The sequence below is a fragment of the Telmatherina bonti genome (genome assembly GCF_933228915.1).
Source record: "Telmatherina bonti genome assembly, chromosome: 19".
NCBI classification, from domain to species: Eukaryota; Metazoa; Chordata; class Actinopteri; order Atheriniformes; family Telmatherinidae; genus Telmatherina; species Telmatherina bonti.
Genome location: NC_136617.1, coordinates 2,074,325 through 2,092,204, shown reverse-complemented (window position 1 = coordinate 2,092,204; position 17,880 = coordinate 2,074,325). Strand labels below are relative to the sequence as shown.

General features: G+C 47.6%; 1 protein-coding gene across 1 annotated transcript in view; it reads right to left on the bottom strand.

The window, feature by feature from the left end:
* epha10 (EPH receptor A10) overlaps nucleotides 1-17,880 on the bottom strand; it is a gene marked incomplete at both ends in the record, with an annotated part of 134,164 nt that overhangs the window by 28,835 nt on the left and 87,449 nt on the right. The window contains 3 exons of the mRNA XM_079259222.1: nucleotides 377-485; nucleotides 2,422-2,686; nucleotides 3,729-3,853. Coding sequence (XP_079115348.1) covers nucleotides 377-485; nucleotides 2,422-2,686; nucleotides 3,729-3,853 — 499 coding nt within the window. The remainder of the gene's footprint in view (nucleotides 1-376; nucleotides 486-2,421; nucleotides 2,687-3,728; nucleotides 3,854-17,880) is intronic.

The following is a 17,880-nucleotide window of genomic DNA, read 5'->3' as shown; positions in this document are numbered from 1 at the left end:
CTTGGATCTGGTTCTGGTTTTGGATCTAGTTTTGGATCTGGTTCTGGTTTTGGATCTGGTCTTGGATCTGGTTCTGGTTTTGGATCTAGTTTTGGATCTGGTTCTGGTTTTGGATCTGGTCTTGGATCTGGTTCTGGTTTTGGATCTAGTTTTGGATCTGGTTCTGGTTTTGGATCTGGTCTTGGATCTGGTTCTGGTTTTGGATCTAGTTTTGGATCTGGTTGTGGTTTTGGATCTGGTTCTGGATCTAGTTCTAGTTTTGAACCTGGCTCTGGTCCTGGTTGTGGTTCTGGTCTCATCACGCTCTGCAGACCGCATGTGATTGGAGGATCATCTGCAGGAAGTGGACGGTGATGTAATGATCTGTGGAACGCACCTCCTCCAGACCAGCAGTCCCACCGCCATGGACAGCAGCACAATGAGGACGGCCACGGACACGATGACGATGATGACCATCGGACTCTGCTCGCTGGACGCCAACGCCACTGCAACACACAGGCTCAGGGTCAGCCTCCGGGAGAGGAAGGTTCATGGTGCAGAAAGCTGAAATCCAGATGCTGAACCTCCATGATGATCTGATGATGATGATCTGATGATGATGATCTGATGATGATGATCTGATGATGATGATGATCTGATGATGATGATGGTGATGATGATCTGATGATGATGATGGTGATGATGATCTGATGATGATGATGATGATCTGATGATGATGATGGTGATGATGATGATGATGATGATGATCTGATGATGATGATGATGATGATGATCTGATGATGATGGTGATGATGATCTGATGATGATGATGATGATCTGATGATGATGATGATGATGATCTGATGATGATGATCTGATGATGATGATCTGATGATGGTGATGATGATCTGATGATGATGATGATGATGATGATCTGATGATGATGATGATGATGATGATCTGATGATGGTGATGATGATCTGATGATGATGATGATGATGATGATGATCTGATGATGATGATGATCTGATGATGATGATCTGATGATGATGATGATGATGATCTGATGATGATGATCTGATGATGATGATCTGATGATGGTGATGATGATCTGATGATGATGATCTGATGATGGTGATGATGATCTGATGATGATGATGATGATGATGATGATCTGATGATGATGATGATGATGATGATGATCTGATGATGATGATCTGATGATGATGATGATGATCTGATGATGATGATGATGATGATCTGATGATGATGATGATGATGATGATCTGATGATGATGATGATGATCTGATGATGATGATCTGATGATGATGATGATGATGATGATGATCTGATGATGGTGATGATCTGATGATGATGATCTGATGGTGATGATTTGATGATGATGATCTGATGATGGTGATGATGATCTGATGATGATGATGATGATCTGATGATGATGATCTGATGGTGATGATTTGATGATGATGATCTGATGATGATGATCTGATGGTGATGATTTGATGATGATGATGATGATGATGATCTGATGATGATGATCTGATGGTGATGATTTGATGATGATGATCTGATGATGATGATCTGATGGTGATGATTTGATGATGATGATGATGATGATGATCTGATGATGATGATCTGATGGTGATGATTTGATGATGATGATCTGATGATGATGATCTGATGGTGATGATCTGATGGTGATGATTTGATGATGATGATCTGATGATGATGATCTGATGGTGATGATTTGATGATGATGATGATGATGATGATCTGATGATGATGATCTGATGGTGATGATTTGATGATGATGATCTGATGATGATGATCTGATGGTGATGATTTGATGATGATGATGATGATGATGATCTGATGATGATGATCTGATGGTGATGATTTGATGATGATGATCTGATGATGATGATCTGATGGTGATGATCTGATGGTGATGATTTGATGATGATGATGATGATGATGATCTGATGGTGATGATCTGATGATGATGATCTGATGGTGATGATTTGATGATGATGATGATGATGATGATCTGATGATGATGATCTGATGGTGATGATTTGATGATGATGATCTGATGATGATGATCTGATGGTGATGATCTGATGGTGATGATTTGATGATGATGATGATGATGATGATCTGATGGTGATGATCTGATGATGATGATCTGATGGTGATGATTTGATGATGATGATCCTAACCCATGGTGGTGATGATGATGATGGTCACAATGTTGATGCTGGAACAGGAAGAAGATGAAGACCAAGAAGAGGAGGAGGATCAGGAGGAAGATAAAAAGGAATATGACGAGGAGGAAGATGAGGAAAAGGAGGATGTGGAGGAAGGGGAGAAGGAGGAAGAGGAGGAGTAGGAGGAAGAGGAGAAGGTGCAGAAGAGATACTCACACTCTCCAAGTGTCTGCAGCTCCAGAGGAGGACTGTACGCTCCGTAGTCTATGGGTGGTGGAGAGGATGAAGATGAAGAAGACAAGGACAAGGAGGTAGAGGAGGAAGAAGATAAAGAGGAAGAAAGGGCAGAGGAAGACGAGGACGAGGACGGTATTAAGAAGGGACGGATCTGAAAGATGTAGGTGGTTCCAGATTTCAGATTGTTGATGCTGATCCGAGTGGCTGAAGTCTTCACAGTGGAATAACTCTGGTCCTTCTGATCCTGGAAGACATGGAGACACGGAGACTTAGTGAGACATATGGACAGAGTGAGACATATGGACATAGGGAGACATATGGACAGAGTGAGACATATGGACATAGGGAGAAATATGGACAGAGTGAGACATATGGACATAGGGAGACATATGGACATAGTGAGACATGTGGACATAGTGAGACATGTGGACATAGTGAGACATATGGACATAGTGAGACATGTGGACATAGTGAGACATATGGACAGAGTGAGACACATAGACATAGTGAGACACGTGGACATAGAGAGACACATGGACATAGTGAGACACATAGACATAGTGAGACACGTGGACATAGTGAGACATATGGACAGAGTGAGACATATGGACATAGGGAGACATATGGACAGAGTGAGACATGTGGACATAGTGAGACATATGGACAGAGTGAGACACATAGACATAGTGAGACACGTGGACATGGAGAGACACATGGACATAGTGAGACACATGGACATAGTGAGACATATGGACATAGGGAGACATATGGACAGAGTGAGACATATGGACAGAGTGAGACATATGGACATAGGGAGACATATGGACATAGGGAGACATATGGACAGAGTGAGACATATGGACAGAGTGAGACATATGGACATAGGGAGACATATGGACATAGTGAGACATGTGGACATAGTGAGACATATGGACATAGGGAGACATGTAGACATAGTGAGACATGTGGACATAGTGAGACAAGTGGACACAGTGAGACAAGTGGACATAGTGAGACACATGAACAACATGGGAAATATAGAAATAGTGAGACATATGGACATAGTAAGACACATGGGCAGAGTGAGATATATGGAGAAAGTGAGACGCAAGGACATAGTGAGACACATTAACAAAGTGAGACACATGGACACCATGGTACATATGGAAATAGTGAGACAGATGGACTGCATGTTTATTCTGCTGTAAACATGTTTATTTCCGCTGTAAACATGTTTATCTCTGCTGTAAACAAGTTTATTTCTTGTTTATCTACAGTACTTGTACCTTCTCATAGTACTTGATCTCGTACTCGGTCCGGCTGCTATTCGGGTACGTCAGCTCCCTCCAAACCAGCGAAATGCTCTTCTGCTCAATTTTTCCTGCACGTAACTCACTGATGAGGGACAGAGCTGCAGAACAAGAAGAGACATAATAATAGTATACTGGTGTACAAGTGCCCTGGTACAATGGTGTACTTGTATGCTGATGTAGTGGTATACTCAGATGCTGATATACTGGTTTTCTAGTTCAGTAATATACGGATGGGCTGAAGGCTTTCCACAAAGTTAAGAGCAACAAAAGAAGTGCAAACGCGCACTGAAGATTAATTAGGGTTAAGCTAATTAATACCTTAATAATTTCACACCTGATCTGTTATACTGGTATACTACTGTACTGGTATAACACTATACTGGTACATTACTGTACTGGTACACTACTGTACTGGTATAACACTATACTGGTACATTACTGTACTGGTACACTACTGTACTGGTATAACACTATACTGGTACATTACTGTACTGGTACACTACTGTACTGGTATAACACTATACTGGTACATTACTGTACTGGTACACTACTGTACTGGTATAACACTATACTGGTACATTACTGTACTGGTATAACACTATACTGGTACATTACTGTACTGGTACACTACTGTACTGGTATACCACTGTACTGGTACATTACTGTACTGGTAAACTACTGTACTGGTATAACACTATACTGGTACACTACTGTACTGGTATACCACTATACTGGTACATTACTGTACTGGTAAACTACTGTACTGGTATACCACTGTACTGGTACATTACTGTACTGGTAAACAACTGTACTGGTATACCACTATACTGGTACATTACTGTACTGGTAAACTACTGTACTGGTATACCACTGTACTGGTACACTACTCTACTGGTATACCACTATACTGGTACATTACTGTACTGGTAAACTACTGTACTGGTATACCACTGTACTGGTACATTACTGTACTGGTAAACAACTGTACTGGTATACCACTATACTGGTACATTACTGTACTGGTAAACTACTGTACTGGTATACCACTGTACTGGTACACTACTCTACTGGTATACCACTATACTGGTACATTACTGTACTGGTAAACTACTGTACTGGTATACCACTGTACTGGTACATTACTGTACTGGTATACCACTGTACTGGTACACTACTCTACTGGTATACCACTGTACTGGTACATTACTGTACTGGTAAACTACTGTACTGGTATACCACTGTACTGGTACACTACTCTACTGGTATACCACTATACTGGTACATTACTGTACTGGTAAACTACTGTACTGGTATACCACTGTACTGGTACATTACTGTACTGGTAAACAACTGTACTGGTATACCACTATACTGGTACATTACTGTACTGGTAAACTACTGTACTGGTATACCACTGTACTGGTACACTACTCTACTGGTATACCACTGTACTGGTACATTACTGTACTGGTAAACTACTGTACTGGTATACCACTGAAGTAGTATACTACTGTAGTGGTATATTACTGTACTGTTATATACTATACTGGCATACCACTGGAGTGGTATGCTGATGTACTGATACACTACTGTACCAGTACACTACTGTACCGGTACACTACTGTACTGGTACACTACTGTACTGATATACTGATGTACTGGTATACTACTGACCTGGGATACTGTAGTAGTGGTAAATTTCTGTACTGGCATACTACTGTACTGGTAAACAACTGGACTAGTACACTACTGTACTGACATACTACTCTACTGGTACACGATTGTAATGGTACACAAGTGTACTTGCATACTGCAGTAGTGGTATATCGCTTTACTGGCATACTACTGTACTGGTAAACCACTTTACTGGTATACTACTGTACTGGTATACTGCTGTTCTGTTATACTACAGTACTGGTATACTGATGTAATGGTTAACAGCTGTACTGGTGTACCACTGTACTGGTATACATCCGTACTGGAATACTACCGTATTGGTATACTACTGTAGTGATAAACTGCTGTACTGGTATATTGCTGTACGGGTAAACTACTGTACTGATATATTGGTGTACTGGTATAGTGGTGTATGGATATATTGGTGTACTGGTATAGTGGTGTATGGATATAGTGGTGTACTGGTATCGTGGTGTACGGGTATATTGGTATGCTGCTATGTTGGTGTACTGATATTTTGGTATAGTGGTGTACTTGTATATTGGTGTACTGGTATAGTGATATGCTGTTAAAGTGGAGTACTGGTATATTGGTGTTCCAGTGTAGTGGTGTACTGGTATAGTGGTATACTGGTATAGCTGTGTATTGGTATAGTGGTGTACTGGTATGTTGGTATACTAGTATATTTGTGACACGTAGTTTTCTCCTGGTATAGTTGTGTATTAGTACATTGGTATGCTGACATATTGGTATACTGGTATATTGGTGTACTGTTATATAGGTGTACTGGTATACTCGTGCAGTGGTGTATTGGTACAGTGGTGTTATGGTATATTGGTGTACTGGTACAGTGGTGTGCTTGTATGGTAATGTAATGAAACAGTGGTGTACTGGTATAGTGGTACAGTGATGTACTGGTACAGCAGTGTACTTTTATAGTGGTGTACTGGTATATTATTGTACTGCTTCATTGGTGTACTAGTACAGTGGTGTACTGGTATATTGGTGTACTGGTACAGTGATGTACTGGTGCAGTGGTGCACTAGTACAGTGATGTACTGGTATATTGGTGTACTGGTACAGTGATGTACTGGTATAGTGCCGTACTGGTACAGGGATGTACTAGTATAGTGGTATAGTGATGTACTGGTACAGTAGTGTACTGGTATATTGGTGTACTGGTACAGTGATGTACTGGTATATTGGTGTACTGGTACAGTGATGTACTGGTATATTGGTGTACTGGTACAGTGATGTACTGGTATAGTGCCGTACTGGTACAGTGATGTACTGGTATAGTGCCGTACTGGTACAGTGATGTACTGGTATAGTGCCGTACTGGTACAGTGATGTACTGGTATAGTGCCGTACTGGTACAGTGATGTACTGGTACAGTGATGTACTGGTATAGTGCCGTACTGGTACAGTGATGTACTGGTATAGTGCCGTACTGGTACAGTGATGTACCGGTATAGTGGTGTGCTTGTATAGTGATGTAATGAAACAGTCGTGTACTGGTGGTTGTGCAGCGTGGACATTAAGGCTTAAATGTTACAGGCAGATTAAAGTGAAATCAGATTCTATTCTACAGTCATTTAGCAGACGCTTTTATCCAAAGTGACTTACATGTGATTGAGAACAACACAAGCAAGAAATATAGATGGAGTTTTTTCAGTTGTTTCTTTCTCTCCTGCTTATCAAATCGGTCAGTCTCCATGACAACACACATACACACACAAAGACGTACACGCTGCCGCTGTTCCACATCCAGAAACCAGATTCATAAATATTACTGAATCATAGTGGGGGGGGGGGGGGGGGGGGGGGGGGGGGGTCCTTTTTTCCATAACAATCCAATAACAACATAACATTTTTGGAGATAATTTGATGGGATCCAGTCCAGTTGCTGGACGTATCCAGATGGAGGTTTTCCAGATCTCACATTGTCCAGCTGTGGAACCAGACATGCAGGTGGTCATTAGCTGCAGTAAGAAGACATTTAGAGCTTCCAGCCCTGGAGGTCATGCATACTTGGAGCTCAGGTCTCAGCAGCTGCCAACGTTCATCTGGCATCACTTTGTCAAAGGAGACAGACGGACGACAGACATCTCTTTACTTCCACTGAAATTTACATCATGGATTTGATCAGCTGGTCTCTCAACGCAATTGATCAAATTTTCTCAACCCAAAGATCGGGCAGAGGGGAGCCCGCATGTCCTGAGGGGACGCTTCCGGCTGGATACGTTCAGGACTCATGGGCAAGATGGAGACCGATGTGTCTGGCGGTTCTGTCCTCTGAGGACGGGGAGGATGTTTACATCTTTGGATTATTGGTGATCGGGATTCTGCTGATTGGCGCTGGTGGAGTTCTGATCTACCTGAAGACCCATGAGATTCTGGCAACAACTGTCAGGCTGACAGAATTCTGTAACGGTATGTGCCGGGCTAGCAGTGCACAGACTCTTGTGTTTACTGGACTCGACCGTAAACAGGATACCAGTCTGGTCCATACTGGTCATTTGGCCGAGGTCCCGGAGCTGGTCTGCAAAATCAACAACAACATGGAGAGGATGTCTGCTAGAATCACCCCCCATTCGGCTGTTCGGAGCTGCCTGCCTGAGATCAGCTATGGACTCAAGGCCGAGGGCAAATTGTTTTCCTTGCCTGGAACCCAAACAACAATCATATCTGGATTCGGCTTCCCAGCGGCCTTGGGTCGGTGCAACCCCCCCTGAGAACGGGAGAACACATGTTCATAGATGCTCTGTCCCTCCTCCTCATCCACCCCCGGTCCCCTCCCACATGACTCACCGCCTCCCTGGACTTTGTGTGTCTTGTTTTAGTTTGTGCTTCAGTGTATGAGGTTTTTTTTCTCTGTATGTCCGGAGTTACATGACCTTTTTTTTCCTCGACCACCTATGATCCTAATGTATCTCTGTTCTTATCTTGTAAGGCAGCGCTGATAAACTAGCTGCATGGCCTGAGCTTAAGCTTGGTTCAGTATTGCTCTTTTGTCATTAATGTTACATGACTGTATGTCTAACTTTGGACGAGATGGCTTGAACTCTGAATTTCCCCTCGGGGATGAATAAAGTATCTTTGCTTTGATTTGATTGATTTGATCACGTGTTACCAGCGTGTTAAAGCTTGGCTTGTGATGGAGACAAGATGGAGACATCTGTGACTGAAGGAGCCATGTCAGGAATCATCCATGTGGATCCTTCTGGTCGCAGTTCCACCAGCGACAGCAGAGGAGACAGGGATCAGTCCAGGATTCAGCAACCAGAGGACACGTTTAAAAGTACTGCTGGACTTCAGTTTCACACACGGGACATCATTTGTTCTTCTGGTCTGACTTCAGTCACCAGCAACATGTGGAACATCTGTCTCTCTCTCATTCCCTCCCGGAATTCCCGCCGTTTCCATCTATCAGCTCAAATTCAGCCAGTGCAACTTGAACCAATCATAAGTCAGCTCTGAAGTGCACTTATCAGCTGTTTCTGGTCATGAACTTGTTGTTTGCTTCATCTTCCATCTGCTGGAAGGAGAAAACCTCAGACTGGGATGATTTCTGGAAGGACTGTGGGAAATGTAGCGGGAACTTCATCACCACCCTCCTGGTTTTCCATGACACTCATCCGTCATGCTGAGGACATGATGGAGGCCACATCCATCTGTTCTTACGGTTAGACACACCTCAGGGGTTGATGAACGGTGATGCAGCAGGAGGAGGTGCAGAGGAGACACCTGGATCGTTTCCATCTCAACTGCGAGCTCCAGCTGTGGAACATCTTCAGCATCTGCCAGATGTCGGCTGGTAGGAGGCGAGAGGAGGACGTCGGGGAGCATCTCAGCGTCCCACATGCCGACCAGCTGGTCAGAAAGTTCTGGATCTGACTCAGTCCAGCAGGTCTGCTCAATAGACCCGGCTCGGATCAGAACACATCTGTTAACCAGAAGCCGACACTCCCACCGCGTGACCGGTGACGTTCCCATCCAGAGCAGCTTCCTTTCTGGGATCGGGACTGACGTCCTGATGGGAGGATTCCGTGTGGAACTCCAGACCAACAGGAAGCATGTGTGGAGACTCCTGGCCTCCTCACCGGCCTCCTCATCGACTGGAAGGGGATGAAAGTTCCTGTCACAGAGGAATGACTCCCCCGCCCGCTGCTTTCCAGCTTCAGTCTTCCAGGAATAAGAAACGTCTCTCCGGCTGTGAGGGAAACTGCATCTGTTCACATCATCTGAATGAAACGGCAGACAGCAACGGATGGAGTTTGTCTTTGGAAGCAGCAGCAGCTTTGTGATATCTGTGATCTTCACTGCAGACGGCAGGATAAACAGGGTCCAGCATGACGGGGGTTTGATTCCAGGCTTCTGCTGAAAGGAGGCTCTCTTCCTACAATCACATTTCCCGTCCAGAGAAACAAGCTGGAAGTAAAACCCAATTACTGAAAACACGTTGTGTTGTTTAGATCAGTGCACGAGCAACTACTGTATCAGCTGAAGGAATTAACCCACGATGACTTTCTGTGGACGCTACCAGCAGGTAACACTGATGTAGAGATGACCAGTTAGCTGTCAAACCTGCAGATGGAAATGACTATGATGCATTTTACTGCGGCATTAGACAAATACTGTGCGTTGAGTGACATTCTTCTTCTATGTTTTGCCATTTTTATGAAACAACACAAGTAGTAGGAGGATGTTACTGACATCACCACGCTAAAACCATCCTGGTGAGAATCTATGTAAATCTATAGATCTATGAGGAGGGATGTCATAGACATGATGAGTCATCTCTGATGACCATGCTGAAAACATCCTGGTGATTAGCTACGTGTAACAATAAAAGTAAATAGGGGGGGGGGGGGGGGGATTATCACCATCCAGGTGATAATCTATGTAAACTATCTGCAACCCAGCGTAGCTCCGTCCTGGAAAGTCCTGGAGTATCTGGAACCCGGCGTAGCTCCGTCCTGGAAAGTCCTGGAGTATCTGGAACCCGGCGTAGCTCCGTCCTGGAAAGTCCTGGAGTATCTGCAACCCGGCGTAGCTCCGTCCTGGAACCTCTGGAGTATCTGGAACCCGGCGTAGCGCCGTCCTGGAAACTCCTGGAGTATCTGGAACCCGGCGTAGCTCCGTCCTGGAACCTCTGGAGTATCTGGAACCCGGCGTAGCTCCGTCCTGGAACCTCTGGAACCCGGCGTAGCTCCATCCTGGAACCTCCTGGAGTATCTGGAACCCGGCGTAGCTCCGTCCTGGAAACTCCTGGAGTATCTGGAACCCGGCGTAGCTCCGTCCTGGAACCTCCTGGAGTATCTGGAACCCGGCGTAGCTCCGTCCTGGAAACTCCTGGAGTATCTGGAACCCGGCATAGCTCCGTCCTGGAACCTCTGGAGTATCTGGAACCCGGCGTAGCTCCGTCCTGGAAACTCCTGGAGTATCTGGAACCCGGCGTAGCGCCGTCCTGGAACCTCTGGAGTATCTGGAACCCGGCGTAGCTCCGTCCTGGAAACTCCTGGAGTATCTGGAACCCGGCGTAGCTCCGTCCTGGAAACTCCTGGAGTATCTGGAACCCGGCGTAGCTCCGTCCTGGAAACTCCTGGAGTATCTGGAACCCGGCGTAGCTCCGTCCTGGAAACTCCTGGAGTATCTGGAACCCGGCGTGGCTCCGTCCTGGAAACTCCTGGAGTATCTGGAACCCGGCGTGGCTCCGTCCTGGAAACTCCTGGAGTATCTGGAACCCGGCGTGGCTCCGTCCTGGAAACTCCTGGAGTATCTGGAACCCGGCGTAGCTCCGTCCTGGAAAGTCCTGGAGTATCTGGAACCCGGCGTAGCTCCGTCCTGGAAAGTCCTGGAGTATCTGGAACCCGGCGTAGCTCCGTCCTGGAAAGTCCTGGAGTATGTGGTGTACAACACATGGCCGGATGAGCATCCTGGTGAGGCGTTCCAGGTATTCACAGCAGCAGTAACACAGCTGCAGTCTGCAGGACGCCTCCAGCCTCTGCAGGGGAAGAACTTTATACCAGCTGTTGGGAAGATAACCTGGACAATGCTGCACATTGTCAATATTTTAGTTATCTTCTTCATTTTGTTCACCTGGAAAAGAAAAACTCTGTTAAACTGTTTTACTGTGAAACTGCAATAAAAACGTTGACAAAAGTTACTGGTTTCACTGGTTTAGCTGGTATTATACAGGAAAGGAAAACACTGAACTCAGTTCTCCTGAGTTTGTCCATAGTCAGCTGTGGGCTTTGGACCTGGTTCATGCATCTTCTCACCTTCGTATATCTAAGGATAAAATAAATACATACATGTTAGTTTTCTGGCCCTGCGATTGACTGGCGAGCTGTCCAGGGTGTACCCTGCCTGTCGCCCAAAGCCAGCTGGGATAGGCTCCAGCTTCCCCGCGACCCTGAATTGGAATATGCGGTTCGGAAAATGAATGAATGAATGAATGTTAGTTTTCTAATTATTTTAGATGATTTTCATTTTCTAAATTATATTAAAACATGCCTGTGACACAATAGTTGCATTGCCATGGCAACAACTTGTGGTAGATGGTGGCTAAGCCCCAATGTCCACACTGTTCCCTACATGGAGCTCACATCATTTTCTAGGGATGTCTGAATGTCCAGAGAGAAAAAGTAGTGCACTCAAAATTACCCACAATGCATCTTGAACAGTAGTGAGCATCGATGATCGCTAGATGGGTCAATATGAATCACAATGAACTGCAGGCACGAACTCCAGGAATACATGTCAAAGCAGGTCAAATAAAAATTTAGAGATATTTCATTTTTTATCCTTATTTGTTGGATAAATATAAAAAAAATAGCTGTAATTAGCTTCAGGGTAAACTCCCTTCACTTTGCCCAGCAGCAGTTAACTGTAGCTAGCTTCAGGGTAAACTCCCTTCACTTCGCCCAGCAGCAGTTAACTGTAGCTAGCTTCAGGGTAAACTCCCTTCACTTTGCCCAGCAGCAGTTAACTGTAGCTAGCTTCAGGGTAAACTCCCTTCACTTCGCCCAGCAGCAGTTAACTGTAGCTAGCTTCAGGGTAAACTCCCTTCACTTCGCCCAGCAGCAGTTAACTGTAGCTAGCTTCAGGGTAAACTCCCTTCACTTCGCCCAGCAGCAGTTAACTGTAGCTAGCTTCAGGGTAAACTCCCTTCACTTCGCCCAGCAGCAGTTAACTGTAGCTAGCTTCAGGGTAAACTCCCTTCACTTCGCCCAGCAGCAGTTAACTGTAGCTAGCTTCAGGGTAAACTCCCTTCACTTCGCCCAGCAGCAGTTAACTGTAGCTAGCTTCAGGGTAAACTCCCTTCACTTCGCCCAGCAGCAGTTAACTGTAACTAGCTTCAGGGTAAACTCCCTTCACTTCGCCCAGCAGCAGTTAACTGTAACTAGCTTCAGGGTAAACTCCCTTCACTTCGCCCAGCAGCAGTTAACTGTAACTAGCTTCAGGGTAAACTCCCTTCACTTCGCCCAGCAGCAGTTAACTGTAACTAGCTTCAGGGTAAACTCCCTTCACTTCGCCCAGCAGCAGTTAACTGTAACTAGCTTCAGGGTAAACTCCCTTCACTTCGCCCAGCAGCAGTTAACTGTAACTAGCTTCAGGGTAAACTCCCTTCACTTCGCCCAGCAGCAGTTAACTGTAGCTAGCTTCAGGGTAAACTCCCTTCACTTCGCCCAGCAGCAGTTAACTGTAACTAGCTTCAGGGTAAACTCCCTTCACTTCGCCCAGCAGCAGTTAACTGTAACTAGCTTCAGGGTAAACTCCCTTCACTTCGCCCAGCAGCAGTTAACTGTAGCTAGCTTCAGGGTAAACTCCCTTCACTTCGCCCAGCAGCAGTTAACTGTAACTAGCTTCAGGGTAAACTCCCTTCACTTCGCCCAGCAGCAGTTAACTGTAACTAGCTTCAGGGTAAACTCCTTTCACTTCGCCCAGCAGCAGTTAACTGTAACTAGCTTCAGGGTAAACTCCCTTCACTTCGCCCAGCAGCAGTTAACTGTAGCTAGCTTCAGGGTAAACTCCCTTCACTTCGCCCAGCAGCAGTTAACTGTAGCTAGCTTCAGGGTAAACTCCCTTCACTTCGCCCAGCAGCAGTTAACTGTAGCTAGCTTCAGGGTAAACTCCCTTCACTTCGCCCAGCAGCAGTTAACTGTAGCTAGCTTCAGGGTAAACTCCCTTCACTTCGCCCAGCAGCAGTTAACTGTAACTAGCTTCAGGGTAAACTCCCTTCACTTCGCCCAGCAGCAGTTAACTGTAACTAGCTTCAGTGTAAACTCCCTTCACTTCGCCCAGCAGCAGTTAACTGTAGCTAGCTTCAGTGTAAACTCCCTTCACTTCGCCCAGCAGCAGTTAACTGTAGCTAGCTTCAGTGTAAACTCCCTTCACTTCGCCCAGCAGCAGTTAACTGTAGCTAGCTTCAGGGTAAACTCCCTTCACTTCGCCCAGCAGCAGTTAACTGTAGCTAGCTTCAGTGTAAACTCCCTTCACTTCGCCCAGCAGCAGTTAACTGTAGCTAGCTTCAGTGTAAACTCCCTTCACTTCGCCCAGCAGCAGTTAACTGTAGCTAGCTTCAGTGTAAACTCCCTTCACTTCGCCCAGCAGCAGTTAACTGTAGCTAGCTTCAGTGTAAACTCCCTTCACTTCGCCCAGCAGCAGTTAACTGTAGCTAGCTTCAGGGTAAACTCCCTTCACTTCGCCCAGCAGCAGTTAACTGTAACTAGCTTCAGTGTAAACTCCCTTCACTTCGCCCAGCAGCAGTTAACTGTAACTAGCTTCAGGGTAAACTCCTTTCACTTCGCCCAGCAGCAGCTAGCTGTAGCTAGCTTCAGGGTAAACTCCCTTCACTTCGCCCAGCAGCAGTTAACTGTAACTAGCTTCAGGGTAAACTCCCTTCACTTCGCCCAGCAGCAGTTAACTGTAACTAGCTTCAGGGTAAACTCCTTTCACTTCGCCCAGCAGCAGCTAGCTGTAGCTAGCTTCAGGGTAAACTCCCTTCACTTCGCCCAGCAGCAGTTAACTGTAACTAGCTTCAGGGTAAACTCCCTTCACTTCGCCCAGCAGCAGTTAACTGTAACTAGCTTCAGGGTAAACTCCTTTCACTTCGCCCAGCAGCAGTTAACTGTAACTAGCTTCAGGGTAAACTCCCTTCACTTCGCCCAGCAGCAGTTAACTGTAGCTAGCTTCAGGGTAAACTCCCTTCACTTCGCCCAGCAGCAGTTAACTGTAACTAGCTTCAGGGTAAACTCCCTTCACTTCGCCCAGCAGCAGTTAACTGTAACTAGCTTCAGGGTAAACTCCCTTCACTTCGCCCAGCAGCAGTTAACTGTAACTAGCTTCAGGGTAAACTCCCTTCACTTCGCCCAGCAGCAGTGAAGCAGCAGGATTCTGCTGGAACTTGAAGATCTCCATGAAGTTTATTATCAAAATAGTCTTGAGAGACAGATATTATTGTACAATTACCGACCACTGACCTAAATGGACTAATCTACAAAAGGGAACAACTGATTTCCAACACCCCTCTAAAAACACATCAATGTAGTGCTCTGCCGGGGGCTACGGTTGGTCCTGGGACCTGTTGGCTGCTGGCTCTCCGTACGGTCCCCGCTTCAGCACCTGGCGCCCACCGGGCCGGCTTGCCCAGCCTGGTGCCCCTGCCTTGTCGTGCCGGGTGGCGCTTGCCTGGGGGGCCCCTGCCTGGGTGGCGGCTCCCTGGGGGGCCCCTGCCTGGGTGGCACCTGCCTGGGAGGCCCCTGCCTGGGTGGCGGCTCCCTGGGGGGCCCCTGCCTGGGGGGCCCCTGCCTGGGTGGCACCTGCCTGGGGGGCCCCTGCCTGAGTGGCACCTGCCTGGGGGGCCCCTGCCTGGGAGGCACCTGCCTGGGTGGCGCCTGCCTGGAGGCTTCCACTGCTCTGGCCTTGGGGGACAGAGGCTCTCTCTGCTTTGCTTGCCTGGGCTCTGTGCGTGGGCTTGCTTGGCCCTGGGGGCCTTGGGTTCCTCCCCTACGCCTCGGATCGTGGTCGTGCTCCCCTACAATTACTCAGCTGATCTTGAACACTCACACGTGCACGGCCAGAAAACGGTCATCTTCCCATCTGCTTCCTACTAAATGCTGTTGATGACTCTTTGTAGGTATGTTTGATAACGGTTGGTATTGTAATTGTTATTTTATTTATTCATTTATGTTTTTTTCTTCTGTGTTTTTTCTGTCTGTTTTTGAATATTGTCTTGGTGCTGTTTCAGTAAGGGGTCTTAGTGTTGTCTCAGAGAAGTCACATGACTCCTGGAGCCGTCTGGACTAACATCCAGAACGCTGAATATGACCTGTGCTCCGACAGAACCAGGACCTCTGACAGAACCAGGACCTGGGCTCTGAGAGAACCAGTCTGAAGCCAGACAAGTAATCCTGTCAGGATCTTGGATTGTCCTCCTGCCTGACCTACTCCTCCAACTCCTTTCTGCTGCCGTCCTCCATCCCCGCCGTCCGGCCTCTCTTCAGGGCTTCGGATGGGGGGCGACTCACCGTCCTCCATCCCCGCCGTCCGGCCTCTCTTCAGGGCTTCGGATGGGGGGCGACGCACCTTCCTCCATCCCCGCCGTCCGGCCTCTCTTCAGGGCTTCGGATGGGGGGCGACTCACCGTCCTCCATCCCCGCCGTCCGGCCTCTCTTCAGGGCTTCGGATGGGGGGCGACTCACCGTCCTCCATCCCCGCCGTCCGGCCTCTCTTCAGGGCTTCGGATGGGGGGCGACGCACCTTCCTCCATCCCTGCCGTCCGGCCTCTCTTCAGGGCTTCGGATGGGTGGCCACTCACCTTCCTCCATCCCCGCCGTCCGGCCTCTCCTCAGGGCTTCGGATGGGGGCGACTCACCTTCCTCCATCCCCGCCGTCCGGCCTCTCCTCAGGGCTTCGGATGGGGGCGACTCACCTTCCTCCATCCCCGCCGTCCGGCCTCTCTTCAGGGCTTCGGATGGGGGGCCACTCACCTTCCTCCATCCCCGCCGTCCGGCCTCTCTTCAGGGCTTCGGATGGGGGGCGACGCACCTTCCTCCATCCCCGCCGTCCGGCCTCTCTTCAGGGCTTCGGATGGGGGGCGACGCACCTTCCTCCATCCCCGCCGTCCGGCCTCTCTTCAGGGCTTCGGATGGGGGGCGACGCACCTTCCTCCATCCCTGCCGTCCGGCCTCTCTTCAGGGCTTCGGATGGGGGGCCACTCACCGTCTTCGACACATGAACACTGAGTGATGCTCAACAAGCACGTGAGCTGGTCTTCCTGCATCCCTAATCCGCTGCAGGAGCCTCGGGTATAACCGATTCTCCGGTTTCCTCATGAGACTCCACTTCGTCTTATCAAGCACGCCATGGCGGCCTGAAACTTCCTGATAAAACGCCATCTGCCTCTGCTGTGCACGTGCTTGTGCACATGCAGGCACCGGTCCATGAAGATGCTTTGTATTTATTCATATTTGCTGTTAATGCCATGATGTCTTACATGCTGAAAATGGAGGTTTTTCTAAACGGACCGCAGAGGATTTTTAGGGTGTCATATAAACCGTGGTGGTTCAGATTAATCCTCCATGCGGTTCTGGTCCTCAGCTGCCGCCGAGGACAAAGAGCCGTCACTAACACGCTTACTCAGGCCAGGAAAACAAGCTCTACAGTCAGAGAAGGTACAGATACCCAGGAGCTGTGAGGAAGAGGAGAGGAGGAAGGAGATGGCAAGAACGGTGATGAAGAGGAAGATCTCCAAGAAAAAGGACTTTATGGAGAAAAGGACCCGTAGGGAGGTGCAGAGAGGTCTGGTATGGAGTATGGACGCGCTCGTCCGTCCGTCCGTCCGTCCATCATCCTTTGTTCTCCGTCCGTCCGTCCGTCCGTCCGTCCGTCCATCATCCTTTGTTCTCCGTCCGTCCGTCATCCTTTGTTCTCCGTCCGTCCGTCCCTCCGTCCATCATCCTTTGTTCTCCGTCCGTCCGTCCGTCCGTCCATCATCCTTTGTTCTCCGTCCGTCCGTCCGTCCGTCCATCATCCTTTGTTCTCCGTCCGTCCGTCCGTCCATCCATCATCCTTTGTTCTCCGTCCGTCCGTCCGTCCATCCATCATCCTTTGTTCTCCGTCCGTCCGTCCGTCCATCCAAACCAGGAGAAGCAGTCTGAGGCTTGAGGACATTCTGTCCAACTCCAAGGTCTACGTTCCTCATTCCCAGGACTTTCCAGGTTTCTGGGACCCCTCTGCTGATGTTTTAGGACTACATGAGTCCTTCCTAGGATTTCTTCTCTCCTTCCAGCATGAACTGAGCTGCCGTCTTTTGGTTTCCACTTAAAGTAGCATGGTTTCGTCTATGAGGAGAAAAGCTGTGGATATTTTACTGTATTCCAGTAGACTTTGTTCTGACACGTCTTTCCTCATCTCACATGTTTCATCTTTCTGCACAGAC